Source organism: Lipotes vexillifer, unplaced genomic scaffold (genome assembly GCF_000442215.2).
Source record: "Lipotes vexillifer unplaced genomic scaffold, Lipotes_vexillifer_v1.1 scaffold884, whole genome shotgun sequence".
NCBI classification, from domain to species: domain Eukaryota; kingdom Metazoa; phylum Chordata; class Mammalia; order Artiodactyla; family Lipotidae; genus Lipotes; species Lipotes vexillifer.
The window spans coordinates 308,959-325,167 of NW_006789227.1; the positions used below are offsets into that span (position 1 = coordinate 308,959).

A 16,209-nucleotide genomic window follows, 5' to 3' on the forward strand; every position below is an offset into this window, starting at 1 on the left:
AAATGATACAACCTCTGTAGGGGTTCTTCGATAAATTAAACATAGAATTACCATATAAGCCAGCACTTCCACTCCCAAGTATGCACCCAAATAACTGAAAACATATTCACACAAAAACCTGTACAAGAATGTTCACAGCATTATTATTCATATTAGCCAAAACCCAAATGTCCATCAACTGATAAATGTATATACAAAATGTGGCATATCCAAACAATAGAATATTATTTAACCAAAAAAAAAAAAAGAAATGATATATGCTATAACATGGCTGAATATTGGAAACACGCTAAAATGAAAAGAGTTAGACACGAAAGGTCACATATTGTATGAATCCATTTACATGAAATATTCAGAATAGGCAAATCCAGAAACAAAAAGTGGATTAGTAGCTGCCAAGGTTGGGGAAAGGAGAGAACAGGAAGTGATTGCTAATGGGTAAGGGGTTTCTTTCAGGTGTGACAGCAATGTTCTGGAATTAGATGAATGCATAACCTTGTGAATATACTAAAAAACAATGAACTGTTGTACTTTAAAATGCAGATTTTACAGTACATGAATTATATCTTAGAAAAGAAAAACAGTAAAGGACAGGATCCACAAAATAATTTAAGTCATGATTTACCCCATGATTTTACTAATAAAAGAATTACTATTCAGTCTGTAGGTGACTTTGGGTCTAAAACTATGCATCCAGAATAAAGAAGATTAATTGGGGGACTGATTTCAAGCACTTACAGTCATGGGACCATACATAGAACAACTTTCCAAGTGCAGATGTAGAAATGAGAGCTGTAACTAAGGAACCAGATGAGCAAGCCCAAGAGAATGATCTCGAGAGTACAGTTCCTTTCAAGTAAACTGCTATGAGCCAAAGCACACTACAGCTCTACCTAACTTTAATCAAATCCAGCCCTTTTATGAAGGTATATTCATTACAGATATGGAGGAGGGATATGATCACCATTTACTTCAAAAGATTTAAAAAATTAAAAATCAAACAGGATGTGGAAAGAAACTAAAAGAGAATACAAACAGTTAATAAACATAATTTTATTACAAATGAGTAACAACCTTACAGAAGTAGGTCGGGAAGAAAAGAACTAGCCTAAGTAACTTTGGAAAACAGATTTAGACTGTGTACTGTAAAGCTGAAGACAAATACTGTACTCTAGTTTAAAAACGTGTTTCTCAGACATCAGCAACATGGCAGAGTGAAAAGCTCCCTTTGTCTCTCCCTTTCAATCTACAACCAGTAAAACAGCCACAAAGCAACAAAAGGTGCCTCTGCCCAACACACCAAGACGCCGGAGAATTCCACACATTAGTACACATAAAGGTGAGTGGACTGGAACACAAAGGGGAGGTGCTGCCTGCAGTGCCCACCCTACCACCTCAGCAGCTGAGCCCTCAGCCCCAGAGAAGCCAGTAATAGCAGGGGAGGCAGTACACACAATACAATTCCAGCCTCCCAGCCTCAGCAGTCCCCAGATTAACTGGGCGGCAGCAGCTGTGGGGCCTGAGATGACACCCCTCCAGCCACTGAAATACCCATATCTCCACACCCCACACACTACCTGCAGTAGCTGAGCTCTCACACCTTACAACAGCCGACACAGCAGAGGCGTCTGTGCAACCTCAACTCCCCCCACCCACTTCCTTCCCCCTCCCACAGCAGCGGAGCCTGCAACTCAGGGGATCCCGGACGCAAACGACGAGCCCACCATTGGGGCGCACCACCAGGTAGCGACACCGTAACACCAGTGACACTGGCAGAAGCAAGGTACCAACAACTCTGGAGGCACAAGAGGAAATAATGATGGCACTGAAGCCACACCTCCGACAGAGGTGGTGGAGGATGGAAAGTGCTCAGAATCCAGCAGAAAGGCGGTCACCACTTCAAATGCACTGGCAGAGGAACAACTCATCAAGCACCGTGAATAACCACAGTAACACTGTACCACAAAAAAGAAAAGCACAGTTCTCTAGAAACCAAAATTAAAGTCACAGAATATTGCAATCTGGTAGAGAATTCCAAATAGCTGTCATGAAGAAACTCAACGAGCTACAGGAAAACTGAAAGCACTTCAATGAGCTCAGGAATAAAATTAATGAACAGAAGGAACACTTTACCAAAGAGACTGAAACTCTAAAAAGGAACCAAACAGATATTCTGGAGCCGAAGAACTCAATAAACAAGATGAAGAATGAATTATAAAGCACTGGAAAAAGAGCAGACCATATGGAAGAGAGAATTTCTGTCTCAAAGACAGAAATCTAGAAATGATACAACTAGAAGAGGAAAGAAATAAGATACTTTAAAAATGAGGAAATTCTACAAGAGCTATCAGACTCCTTTAGGAAGGACAACATTAGACTAATAGGTATCCCAGGAGAAGAGAAGGAGAAGAAAACAGAGAGTTTATTTAAAGAAATAATAACTGACAAATTCCCAAACCTGGGGAAAGGAACCAGATATACAAGCCCATGAAGCTAAGAGAACACCTACTTACCTCAATGCAAAAAGACCTTCTCCAAGACATATTATACTAAAATTGTCAAAAATCAATGACAAAGAAAGAATTTTAAAGGTAACCTAGAAAGGAACCCCACTCAGGCTACCAGCATATTTCTCAGCAGAAACTCTACAACCAGTAGGGTATAGAATGACATTCTCAAAACACTGAAAGATGAAAACTGTCACTCAAGAGTACTCTAGACAGCAAACTTATCACTCACATATGAAGGACAAATACTTTCCCAGACAAACAAAAGCTGAGGGAGTTAATCAACACTAGACCTGCCATCTACCAGAAACAAAAAGGCAGAAGTACATAGAACTTTCAGTAAGGTGACAGACTCAGAAAATTGCAACTCTTTATCAGAACAGGTTCTTAAACACTTTATTATAGCATAAAGGTTAAAGGGAGAAAAAAAGTAGAAATAATAACTATAGCAACTTCAATTTGGTAACAAACAGCATAAAAAGGGAAAATTAATTTGAGACAACAAAAACACATAAAAAAACGATGAAAACTGTATAGGTAATTACTTCATCTTACTAGAAAAAAAAAATTTTTTTTAATGTGTTTCTCACAGGGGAAAAGGTTAGCAATTCTGAAACTACTTTTGTGTGTGTGCACAAAAATTGAACAAATAAGTAAATATACTGTGGATGAGAACAGATTTCTTACCTCTGGAGAAGGAAGTAAAAGGAAAGGGAAAAAGCTAGGGGGGGTGGGGACTGGAATGAACCCTAAGGTATGGGATTGGAACTGGCAGCATCAGCATGAACTCATGGTTTTTAATCTACATGTAGATGGATAACGAAATAAAAATATATTTTTATGTAAACTACAAATGTGTATTACTATACATGTATTTGCTAGCTCTGTCTACTGAGAAGACTTAAAAACAGTAACACCGCAACAGTACTGAGCACACCTGGCACCCAAATCTTGGTTTCTAGATACCATTCTCCAATAAAATGAATCTGCCTCCTTTGGAAAAATGGTTGATTCCATGGCTGGCACAAACAGGAAAAACATGAGACCCATGGGGAACGCACTGTGGTACCAGAAAGTGAATTAGTACTCACAAAATGATGGGTACGCTGTAGAAAGGACACAGCAGGCAAATTTGAATGTGTTCTCAATAACCAAAGCTGGAACAATTTGAGCAACAAAGCATTGGATTTTAACCCATATGGTAAAATAAATATCCACAGATCCATATAAATAAATAATTGGACCACTGGTAAATGTAGGAAAAAGGACAATTCTTCCTTAACAGTAGAACTGCAATTAATAAACACAGAAGGAATGAGGGTGTAGGAGTTCTAACAGGTCTCCCCAAGATGTGCCACTTTGGCATGTGGATTATTTTGAGCTAAAGGCAATAGAGGGACTTCCCTGGTGGTGCAGTGGTTAGGAATCCACCTGCCACTGCAGGTGACACGGGTTTGAGCCCTGGTCCAGGAAGATCCCACATGCCGCGAAGCAACTAAGCCACTAACTGTGCACCACAACTACTGAGCCTGCATTGTAGAGCCCGCAAGCCATAGCTACTGAAGCCCGCGTGCCACAACTACTGAAGTCCACGCGCCCTAGAGCCCGTGCTCTGTGACAAGAGAAGGCACCAAGATGGGAAGCCCTTGCAACACAACAAAGAGTAGCCCCCACTTGCCACAACTAGAGAAAGCCCACGCACAGCAACAAGGACCCAACGCAGCCAAAGATAAATAAATAAATTTATTTATTTAAAAAAAAAAAAGTATGGGGCTTCCCTGGTGGCCCAGTGGTTGAGAGTCCGCCTGCCGATGCAGGGGACACGGGTTCATGCCCTGGTCTGGGAAGATCCCACATGCCGTGGAGCGGCTAGGCCCATGAGCCATGGCCGCTGAGCCTGCGCATCTGGGGCCTGTGCTCCGCAATGGGAGAGGCCACAACAGTGAGAGGCCTGTGTACCGCAAAAAAATAAAAAATAAAAATTTTTTTTAAAAAGTATGATGAGATGCAGGATGTTTGCAGTTTCAAAGTACCTCCTCACAAGAGGAAGATATTAATTACAAATGAATTATTACAATTGAAAAATTACATTTATTATTAAACATACAACTGTTTTTTAAAGCCTTCAGCTAGCACCAATTATTTTACCAGTAATATCAGAATTTAAAAGACTGTGGTCCTCCTTTGTTAAAGGAATCACTGTCCTTGAAATCTATGGACTAGCCAGTAATTCAACCATACAAACAAATGGTAGATTCCTTAATTCCTTCTCCTACTACCTCCTATTCCAATGGCATTCATTTCAGGCAGCAGTTAATTGATGGACTTAATTTTACAGGCTATGGCCAACCAACCCCTTATGAAATCAAAAACATGACTGTGGCCTTCTTCACACCCTGTACTTACCTGACCTAGAGGGCTACAGGTACAACAGGGAGCTGTGCAAGCCTTTCCAGCAATTTGTGGTCAGATACAACTTAATGGCATCAAAAGCTACCAACTTTGAATCCTATAGATTTAAGTTGAATGAGAATTTCTTTGCTGCCACAAAAATCAGCTTTACTTTATTAATCTCATGTGACAGATGGGAAAATTAATGCATAGGGAGACAGAACTGATTTTCTTCCTCCTCAAAGTACCAGCAAAGGACTCCTCAAAAATGAGAATGCGGGCCTCCCTGGTGGCACAGTGGTTGAGAGTCCGCCTGCCGATGCAGGGGATACGGGTTCGTGCCCCGGTCCGGGAGGATCCCACATGCCGCGGAGCGGCTGGGCCCGTGAGCCGTGGCCGCTGAGCTTGCGCGTCCGGCAACGGGAAAGGCCATGACAGTGAGAGGCCCACATATGGCAAAAAAAAAAAAAAATGAGAATGCCACACAACTATGTACATGTAAATAAACATTAAACACAGTGAGGCTATGATTAGAATGCATTTTCAAGGGAATGGACTCTTGTATTAGAATTGAAAATACATGTGTCCTGTCCCTAACATGAGTGGAAAAGACGGTGGTAATGTCCACACTTTACAAAAGAGAATAAAAAGGTACTTGACAAGCAAAAGAAAGCCACCTATCCACACCCTAAATAAGTAGATCTGAAGGAAAGTGCTGACTTCTGAGAGGAGCCTACTTGAAATTCTGTAAATGGATAAAAAGGTAAAGGACATCACAGACATATGAGGTCTGGCATTTTCCAAAACACATAACTCAGAACACTTCAGTCTTAATTTCAAAGAACAGTAATACTGCTTTCAAATAGAAAAAGTTCTGAAAGCAAGTGCTGCGGGTCCAGGAGCCACACGCCTGGAGTCGAGTTCCCCGGTAAATGCGACCCGTGTCCCAACCAAGGACACCCGAGAATCACCAACACCAAGTAGAAAGATTAGCAAAGGATTTATACAAGTATAGAAGCTTACACAAACTGTCCGGACAGGGTCCCACTCGGAGAGAAGTGAGTGAGACCCCGACTAACGGTCGGGTGAAGCTTTTATACACTTCACAGGGCGGGAAGTCCCCAAGGCAGGAGGGAGCTGTTTAATTTTGAATCAGCCAATCAGGAACCCGGTTCTTCCCGCCCCAAGCAAGCAAGCAAGTTTCCTACAGAAGCCAAAATGTGCTGTTAGCCCTGAAGCTGTTCTTCCGTTTCTTTCGTCACACAAGTAAAATAATGAATTTAACCTACATGATTAGTAGGTAAAAACTTTTAACCCAGATTTTAACATTTTTGCCTACTGATAGAAACAAATCATGAAATACTCAAACCCCAAGCCAAAGTAGAGTCAAAAATATAATTTGATGAAACCATGAGAAAAGCATTAAGATAATAAATGCAATTATAGTTTTGCTAGGCATCCCACTCATCTCAGAAAAGTATGTGAAGCCTTGAAATCAGAAGTTGTTTAAAAGACCAATGACAAAAATAATTTCCTCAAATCTATTCACCAACCAAGATAAAGGAAATTAGTATTTCCTGAGCAGCTTTTTCATGCCAAGCACTTACACATCTTGCCCTATTTGACCCCAAAAAGGCTGAAGTAGAGTCATTATTATCTATTTATAAGTGAGGAAATCAGGCTTAGAGGAGCTAACTTCCTTGCCTTTGGCTAGAACAATGTTTCTCAACCTCAGCACCACTGACATTTGGCCAGGTAATTCTTTGTTTTGGTGAGGACCGGGGACTGTCTTGTCAATCACAGGATGTTTACCAGAATCACTAGCCCCTACCCACTGGATGGCAGAAGCATCCTCCCACAGTTGTGATTAACAAAAACCTCTCTAGACAATGGAAATGTCCCACGGAGGGCAAAACTGTCCCCAGCTGAGAACCCCTGAGTTAGAGTAAAGAAGGCAGTATTTTCATTCAATAGACAAGGGCTACGTGCCAGACCCTGTTCAAGCTGAATCAGGGACAACTGAGGGTCTTTGCCCTCAAGAGCTTGCTTTGAACCCTGGTCTTCTAGCCCAAGTGGTGTTCGATTTTAAAACAAACCTCTCTCCACACACAGACAGTGTGACCTCCAACACCCTCCCTCTGGCCAGTGCCACGTGAGCTCACTCCTTCAGCCAGTCAGCAGCACCTCCACTCACCCATCTGCACTGGCTCAACAGTTTGTAGCCACTTCTGATTCAACCCTCCCCTTCATTCCCTGTTATCAAGATACTGCCCAAGCTCTGCTTATTTTGCCTAGGAGTAAAATGTCTCTCTCATCCATCCCTATCCTCCATTCCCATCATTCTAATGTAGACACAAGGCCAACTCCCTGCCTTTTTTCTACTACCAGTAGAAATCAGAAGAAATTCACCTCTCTTGGTCTCTCAAATGAATTAAGGGTATACATCAAGATATCATAACTGAACTACCAACCTCTAGGGTAGGGGGCTGGCAGATATCAAAGAGTAGTCGGCAAAGACCACATCCTCTTTTTCTGGAGTGGGAAAGGAAACTGAAATTTCCCATCCCATCACAGACACTTTCACTCAGATGTTAACTTGCAGTAAGGAGCAGCCCTGACAAGCATTAAGAGAAGGACACAGGAGAGATCAGATCACGTGCCATTAAAAAGTGGCTCGCATGCTATTTCTGGCACTTGTACCATGCACCACTTTTGCCTGCTCCAAGGGAATGGAGAACTGACACTCAAGAGGGAAGTGAGGTAAGATTCCCAAAGAAAGCTTGAACCAACTAGCATTTCTGCCCCTCCCAATGTTTAAACCCAGAGGTAGGTACAGCAAACATTCCACTAGGGAAACTCTAAAACAGACAGTCAAACAAAATCTAGTGAAATAACTGCATACAAACATATATATTTATATATATATACAACACATTCATAACATAATACACAGCACAAAAACGTTAATTTATTTATACTGTAAATGAAAGGCTTTAAGATGAGAAAAAAATCCAGGATCTGTTTTAAAACTGATCTGTCGGGACTTCCCTGGTGGTCCAGAGGTTAAGACTCCACACTCCCAATGCAGGGGGTCCGGGTTCAATCCCTGGTCAGGGAATTAGATCCCGCATGCCACAACTAAAATCCCACACACCACAACTAAAGATCCCGCACACAGCAATGAAGATCACACGTGCAGCAACTAAGTCCCAGCACAGCCAAATAAATAAATAAATATTTTTTTAAAAAATAAAGTTGATCTCTCTCCTAGGCAGAGAACAGAACTTCATTATATTAATGGTTCTTAGGAAGTGCTTTGTCCTTTTTGACTTTAAGACATCACAATCAAAATAACTTTAAATCCAGTATCTGAAATTCACAACCTAATCAAAAGTCTTAATTTATACTTCACAGTATCAAAAAAATAATGATCAAGAAAAGTATTATGGGTACCATCCTAAATACTTCTGCCTTATTATTTCTGAGTTTTCCTGTAAAGAACTGAAATCAAACACCAGTACAGGGTAGCAAATATATTCAGTATCAGGGTCCTACTGCTATTCCAAATTTATCAGGTTATTCATGTTATGTAACTAAATAAATAAATGAAAATAATTTCTACAAGGATCCTTCAACGTCTCAGAGTTTTCTGAAAGAATAAAGAATGTGTTGTGCTAAATTTCTGTTATTTCCTCTTGGGAGACACAAGTTTAGGTCAGTAACTTGATGAAATGATCAAAAGTCAAGCCAAAAGACCTCCCTTTACCAAGAAATTATCATTAACAGGAATATTAAAGACATAATTCCATTTCACACATTCTCTAACATCTGATGCAGGAAGAAAGAGATTGAAGTTGAATTAGATGCCCAGTTACAACCATCGTAAAATGATGTTTCTGACCCCTGCTATTACTGTCTTTCTCTGTCCATAACCTATGATAGCCTTGTAACATTTCATTCAATTTTTTTCTAAATGTATCCAATAAGCTTAGTCTAAACTAATCTAACTGAACACAATTTGAGTAACTCGGCCCTCCTTATCTACAGGTTCTGTGTGGCAGATTCAACCAACTGCAGATCAAAAACACTAAAAAAAAATTCCAGAAAGTTTCAAAAAGCAAAACTTGAATTTGTTGCATGCTAGCAACTATTTACATTGTTTTTTACAACTATTTATACAGCATTTACATTGTATTAGGTATTATAAGTAATCTAGAGATGATTTAAAGTGTAAGGGAGGATGTGCACAGGCCATACGTAAATTACTACACCATTCTGTATAAGGGACTTGAGCATCCTCAGATTTTGATATCCGTGGGGTTCCTGGAACCAATCCCCTGATACTAAGGAATGACTGTAATTCTAAGATGTATACCTTTGTCAATATTAACTTAAAACCTTGAAGACGGAAGACATATTAACCAATGCATATAAATACCAGCCATATAAAGGAAATTGCATTGATGGCCTGACATTTTTTTTTTCTGAGAAATCCTTTCCTGTATGAAATGATGGCATTAACCTAGAGTTCATCCAACCAGTTTTTACTTTACCACCTTTTACTAATACTTGTCCATATGAAAACTGTAAAAATAATCTTGTCACAACTGATGCCTGAAATCACTATAAAAAGAACCTGTTACTTAACAAAGTAAATATGGGAGGAACTTTTGAACTTACAAAGAGATCTTTAAGATGTTACATGTAACAACGGTGTAATTTAAAATTTTCCCAGCTAACTTTACCATCAAGCTAAGGTGTTCTTTCCAGCTTTAAAACAAACTTTAACCTTGTTAATAAACAGATTATGGTTAACCAAGATCTCAAAAGAAAATCAGCCTTGAACTCCAAGGGGAATGTTCCCTAGGAGACTATTCTGATTGATACTGCTTCAGTTAACAGAGTTGAGTTCTAATGACATTAAATGAATAATAAAAACATTAAGACAAATCATGTATTTAGGACTCAGCTGTCAGGAGACTTACAAATATTCTCTGCAGCATCCTTCTTCTGGGTTAAATTACTAGTTTATCAAACGCTATCACATAATCTTTTAGTTTCAACTCTTTTCTAGAAATACTGATTAAGAATACTATTTTATAGGGGCTTCCCTGGTGTCGCAGTGGTTGAGAGTCTGCCTGCTAGTGCAGGGGACACGGGTTCGAGCCCTGGTCTGGGAGGATCCCACATGCCGCGGAGCAACTAGGCCCGTGAGCCACAACTACTGAGCCTGCGCATCTGGAGCCTGTGCTCCACAAGAGAGGCCGCAATAGTGAGAGGCCGGCGCACCGTGATGAAGCGTGGCCCCCACTTGCCACAACTAGAGATAGCCCTTGCTCAGAAATGAAGACCCAAAGCAGCAAAAATAAATTAATTAATTAATAAACTCCTATCCCCAAAATCTTCTTTAAAAAAAAAAAAAAAAAAAAAGAATACTATTTTATCAACAAAACTGCAAACATTATAAATTATATTTTCCACACCTAAAGATATAAAATATTTTTATAACCTGGTTTCTTATTTTTAGTTAAAGAAATACAATTAATATGGTGTCTCATCCCTTTTTCCTTATGGTTCCTCCAACTATCCTAACACAATCTTTTCTTAACATATTTCTAGTGACTAACAACTTGAACTTGAGTAATAAACTATTTTAAAAAGTAAAGTGTAGGGGCTTCCCTGGTGGCACAGTGGTTGAGAGTCCACCTGCCGATGCAGGGGACACGGGTTCGTGCCCTGGTCCGGGAAGATCCCACATGCCACAGTGCGGCTGGGCCCATGAGCCATGGCCGCTGAGCCTGCGCTGTCCAGAGCCTGTGCTCCGCAATGGGAGAGGCCACAACAGTGAGAAGCCCGCGTACCGCAAAAAATTAAATAAATAAATAAATAAATAGTAAAGTGTAAAGAAACGTACTATCATTTTCAAATGCTATCCAAAATGATCAGGGGAATTTATTCTAGATGGATTAGCCATGCCTCTAACCTTAAATTAAGCATGTCTTAAAATCTTGAAAATTATTATATTTCTATATTTAAGCCTATGTTAAATAGTTTCATGTGCATTAAATTTATAGTGGTTTTTCTATGAAACAGACCAAATTTATTCCAAAGAAAAAAATCCATTACTGGGAAGGAGAAATTATTTGCAAATTTCTCCAGCTAGAAATATCTTTTCTAATAAGCCATCCCTTTAAACATACAAATGATTAATTTTTTAAAAATCAGAAAAAGAGCCATTTACGTGCGCATCTCCAATTCCTAAATGGTATCTGTTTAGATCTGTGATAAACATGCAAAAAGGAGTTCCAAAGGATGTGGATAAAATCCTAACCCATGAATGGAAGTCTAGAACCAGTCCCTGAAATTCCAGGAAGCTAATACTTCAGATACTTCTAGTGACTGACTCTAAGTATTCATGATGCATCCTGGAGGCTAAGGCTAAAAACTGATCAAGGTTTGCCAAGAAAGTTTAAATGGGCCATGGGAGAAAGGTCCAGAAGAACTGAAACTGAAGTACCAAAAGAAATTAAGCACGGTGGCTTAAAGGAACCACATGGATGACGTTGCAGACACAGCACACTCCCTAAGGACCTCCAGGCTCCCGCTCCCAGGGCCACTAGCAATTCCATCCTATGCACACCTAGAGGTAGGCGGAACTTACCTACACACCAACTGGAGGAGTCTCTGTTTCTGGGGAACAGCAGCAATCACTCAGTCACTCAGCAGGCTAACTGTGTATCAACCATCCTTCTCAGGCATACCAGGCTTCATTCTTTCCTCACACCCACCCTCCAAAAGAGGCCATTATCCCATTTCCAGATGGGAAAACTCAGCAGCTATAAAAGCTGAGAAACATAGTAACTCATGAGATATTTACGAGAGGAAAAAAATTACCTATTCGGATTCAAATCCAAGCCTGTCTCTTTCTACACTGTCCTCTGGTTTGTTGGTAGAGCCCCAACATCTCTACAGGCTTAAAGCCTTACACTATAGAAAATTCTGCACTTAAATCCACCCACTCCCTAACAATGAAAACTTCACACACAGCATTTTGGCCACTACTGTATCCCCTTTCAACATTCAATGTCATGGGCTTCCCTGGTGGCGCAGTGGTTAAGAATCTGCCTCCCAATGCAGGAGTCACGGCTTCAAGCCCTGGTCCAGGAAGATCCCACACGCCACAGAGCAACTAAGCCCGTGCACCACAACTATTGAGCCTGCGCTCTAGAGCCCGCGAGCCTCAGGTACTGAAGCCCGTGCGCCTAGAGCCCGTGGTCCGCAACAAGAGAAGCCACCGCAATGAAGAGGAGCCCCCGCTCACTGCAACTAGAGAAAAGCCCACGCGCAGCAACAAAGACCCAATGCAGCCCTAAATAAATAAATTTACTAACCAAAAAAACATTCAATGTCATAACAACATTAATGGCAGGTGGCATATTAGTATGCAAACACTGGGCTAGGCTATTTACAATTAACATTTATTGAGCACTACTATATATGCCAGATACTATTCTAAATGCTAACAACCTAAATGCTACCAATAAGGTAGGTTCTATCAATATCTTTATTTCACAGATAAAGAAACTGAAGCACAAAATGCTTTACTAATGTGCCAAGGCCAAATGATGTTAAGTGGGGATCCAGCATTCAAATCAAGTTGCCTGGTTCCACAGTGCATGCTCTTAAATGCTAGCCATCCTCTCTCCCAAGAGAATTTACAGAGTTTCTCATTTAACCCTCCTAACTATGTAAGCCAAGTATTACCAATCCCGATTTATAGATGAGGAAACAGAGGCTTAGAAAGGTTAATTTGCTTAAAATCACACAACTTTTGGTGGTTAAGGTATAATTCCAGTCTGTTTTTGTTTCACACCCCTAAGATGTTACTATATCTCATATAAAAGAGAATACTAACTGTAAAAAGGAAAGCAACAGCAATCTATGTATTTCAAAATGGCCAATTGGTTTCGAAAATTTCTAGGCTATATACAAGTTCTTAAAAACGTTTAAGAAAAGAAAAAGAGGTGTTAACGGTAATGAGAAACTGACAAAAATGGCCTCAATCATTATGAGGCGGAAAACCTCCACTAGTTTTTAAGAATTGCATAATCTTTTACTATGAGGCCAAATCATTATTTGGCCATAGAGTACAGAGTCTCAGACACAAGCCTGCACCATGCTCCCATCTCACAACCACTCCCTACCACCTGAACAGACAATGAGAGCCAGCTTTATTAGTCATGCTCCTTTTCCTAAGAGATCAAGAAACAGAAAAGCAACATCTAACAATCCACTGACTTTAGGCTACACTCTTAAATCTGGTAACATTCTAAAAGCAGAAGCTCAAGTTTAACATGTTATTTAAGATTCAACTACCAAGAAACAGGTATATGAATGCATTTAATATTCTTTGTCTCTTGTACAGAAAGGATCTGCCTTCCTTAAATCTATAAACTAAAAGACAAAGTGGAAAAAACCTCAGAAAACTGATTTTCCATACCACCAGACAAAAATTATTGCTTTCGAATGCTGTTTCTAAAGATCCAGTTAGACAGTAAAAGTCCGCTGCAGTTATATACATGAGTATTTCAGAAAATGTCTTCCACAAATTATCCATCGAGAATAAAATTAAGCAAGATAATCATGCCTTTCATATTTCCCTCATATCCCAGGCGTCTCAGCTAGCAAGATTATCGCATATAATAAAAGTCTATTTTAAAATAACTAGTCCTACTTAGAACAATCAAGCTTACATTTTCAACAACAGAAAAACAAATTAGAAAGCAGCCAGCAAGCCCAACTGCAACTCCTTTGTACCAGATACAGATTTTAAAAACCAAAGATACATGAAATCAAAATGTAATTTGTAAATATCTTTCATAGCAACTTACAGCCCCACTCAAAAAAAAAAAAAGGAATAAATGAAAAAAGATTATCACACACTAGTCAGAAGTCAGTCCGAAGAATAAGTGTGCTTGTTTCAGGAGAGGAAAAACAACATTGATTCCGAGTTGTTCAATGCTTTTAGAAAATAATCAGTGTATGAAAAGCATTAAATATTTTATAAGGCCAAAGAAATCAAGTAACATGTGAATAATAATCCAGCGCACTTGCAGCATACAGTGGACAAACAGGTTCCACTGTCAACCTCCCAAAGCATGTTTTGAAATGAGGAGGAACTTCACCTCATAATATTTCGTTAAAATCAGAATAGACTTTTGTGAAATGAAAAACGAATTTTTTTTCCCCAAAGTTGCATTTAATAAAAAATCGTTTTCTTTCTTATAAACGAATCCAGTTACACCAAATCAAGGCTTGATATGCAAATATACAGGGATGCAATGTAGAGCCTTCCCTCCCCATTTCCACTTCCCCTGGAGTGATTCCTCTCAGAGACTATGGAAACATGCAGATGCCATCTGAAATGAAAACTTCCCTTCCATCCCCTAAGCTAAAGAAGCAGGTTCCTCGGGAAAGCAGAATCAAGCTCAGTCACCCTACAGAACCTTAATTTCCGAAACGCCCCATGTTACCAACATAAAAGCCAGATATCCTAGTAAAGCAATTCCTTGGACACTTCACAATCAAAGGAAAAAATAAAATCAGAGAATTAAAAAGGTGGCGAAAGACAGACAACTTAAAAGCCAACCACCACACCCTCAACTCCGCGCTGCAACCCGCCTGACAGGGGCCTTTACCTTCATCTTCCATCGAAACTGCACTTGGGTTGATGGCTACAAAGTCTTTAGTGTCAGCCACGGCCACACTGGGAAGAGAGAGGAGAGGAGGACAAGAAGAGAGGCCCCCGGAATCCCAGGCCGTCACCCCCGCTCCCGGCCACGCGACCCGCGGCTGCGCCCACCACCCCTAACAGCAGCATCTGCAAGAGAAACCGGAGAAGCGGCGCTGACGGGTGCGGGAAGGGACGGCCGCCCACCGCCCCCCAGGCCCCGCGCCCGCCCCCTGGCTGCCCGCATCCCCCCAGTCACGCCGGCGGGGCGGGGCAGCGCCCCGAAGACGCCCCCAGCCGGGTACCCCGGACGCCCCCAGGACCTGGAAGTTTCTAGAAACGGGGGGACAAGAGATAATCCGGACGCCCCCCAAAGCCTCAGACCCCTTTTCTGGGCTGCGGGGGACTCACCCGCGGGCTCGCGGGAGCGGCTCGCCGAGCGGCGGCGCCGGACGGGCGCCTCTCCCGGCGTGGGGGCGGGAACCGGGAAGGCAGGCGGGGTGGGAAGGGCAGCAGGTGAGGGGACTGGTCTCGGGCGGCCCGGCGGCTCGGTGCAGCAGTGCTGATCTGCTCCCGCCTCCGCCTCCTGGGCTCCGCCCTCCCCACCGCCCGCCGCCCCGGCGCGCCCCGCACCCCGGGCCCGCCCCGCACTCCCGGACCCAGGCGGACCGAGCTTTGTCGCCACCACTTCCGCCGCGAGGGGCGCGCGCGCAGGCGCACTTGCACGCCCGGGAACGGACGGCGGAAATGAGCGGAGCCCGACCGCCCGCCCCGAGGGGCTTCGGCTGGGGGCGCCAGGTCCGGCCCCACCTGCCCTGCGGCGGCCCCTTGGCCACTCCGGAGACGTGCCCGGCGTTTCTACGCTCCCGCCGGGCGCAAGCGTGGGTGAGCTGCCAGCTTCCCTGCGCCGGCCGCGCGTCCTCAAGAAGCAGCCGCTGGCCCGGACCGAACGGGCAGGCGTAGGCATGTTCTGGGCCCCCGAGGTGTTTGAGCGCCCCGACGATGCAGCGGGAAGCCGCTCCCGCTGGGCGGCCGTCACAATCTGGGCAGGCGACGCGGGGACCCCGCTGCCTCACTCGCAAGCCAGTCACGGCTGCTCGGCGCTGACCGCGGGGCGGGGCCCCGCGGGGCCACTTCCCAAAGTTCCATCCCGATGGGGGTTTGCCTCAGCGCCCGCGTGCAGAGAGCCAAGAGCTCCGAGAGCTCAGGGGAGGGCTTCGCATCCGTTCAAGTGTGCAACCCGAGAGGCTGGAACAATTAAAAGCCTCGCGTCCCCAGATGGAAGCTGGAACGGGCATTACTTTCAGCCGCAGGTTCTCTTTTGCCACTTGAACTTTTCACTTGCTCAGCACCTAACCCAGACCCTCAACAGGTCACTTTTGATAGACGACTGAGTTTAATAATCCTTGTCAAGCCAGACACAGCAGACGTTGAACCTAAGTCGTCGCGCACCCAGATCCACTAGAGGGCAGGTCTACACCTGCTGAGTTCCAGCGCATCCTGCAAAGAGCTCAGGGGACAGGATAACAAACGGACCGGGTTACCTGTTCTGTTTGGCCCAGGTTAAGTGGAGCTAGTCTA

At 42.7% G+C, this 16,209-nt stretch overlaps 1 protein-coding gene across 1 annotated transcript in view; it reads right to left on the reverse strand.

Annotated features, from left to right (window-relative positions):
- ATP2C1 (ATPase secretory pathway Ca2+ transporting 1) overlaps positions 1 to 14,782 on the reverse strand; it is a 121,642-nt gene extending 106,860 nt beyond the window's left edge. The window contains 1 exon segment of the mRNA XM_007462421.1: positions 14,597 to 14,782. Within this exon segment, the coding sequence (XP_007462483.1) occupies positions 14,597 to 14,602 (6 nt within the window). The 5' untranslated portion in view covers positions 14,603 to 14,782.
- Between the last annotated feature and the right edge of the window lie 1,427 nt (positions 14,783 to 16,209).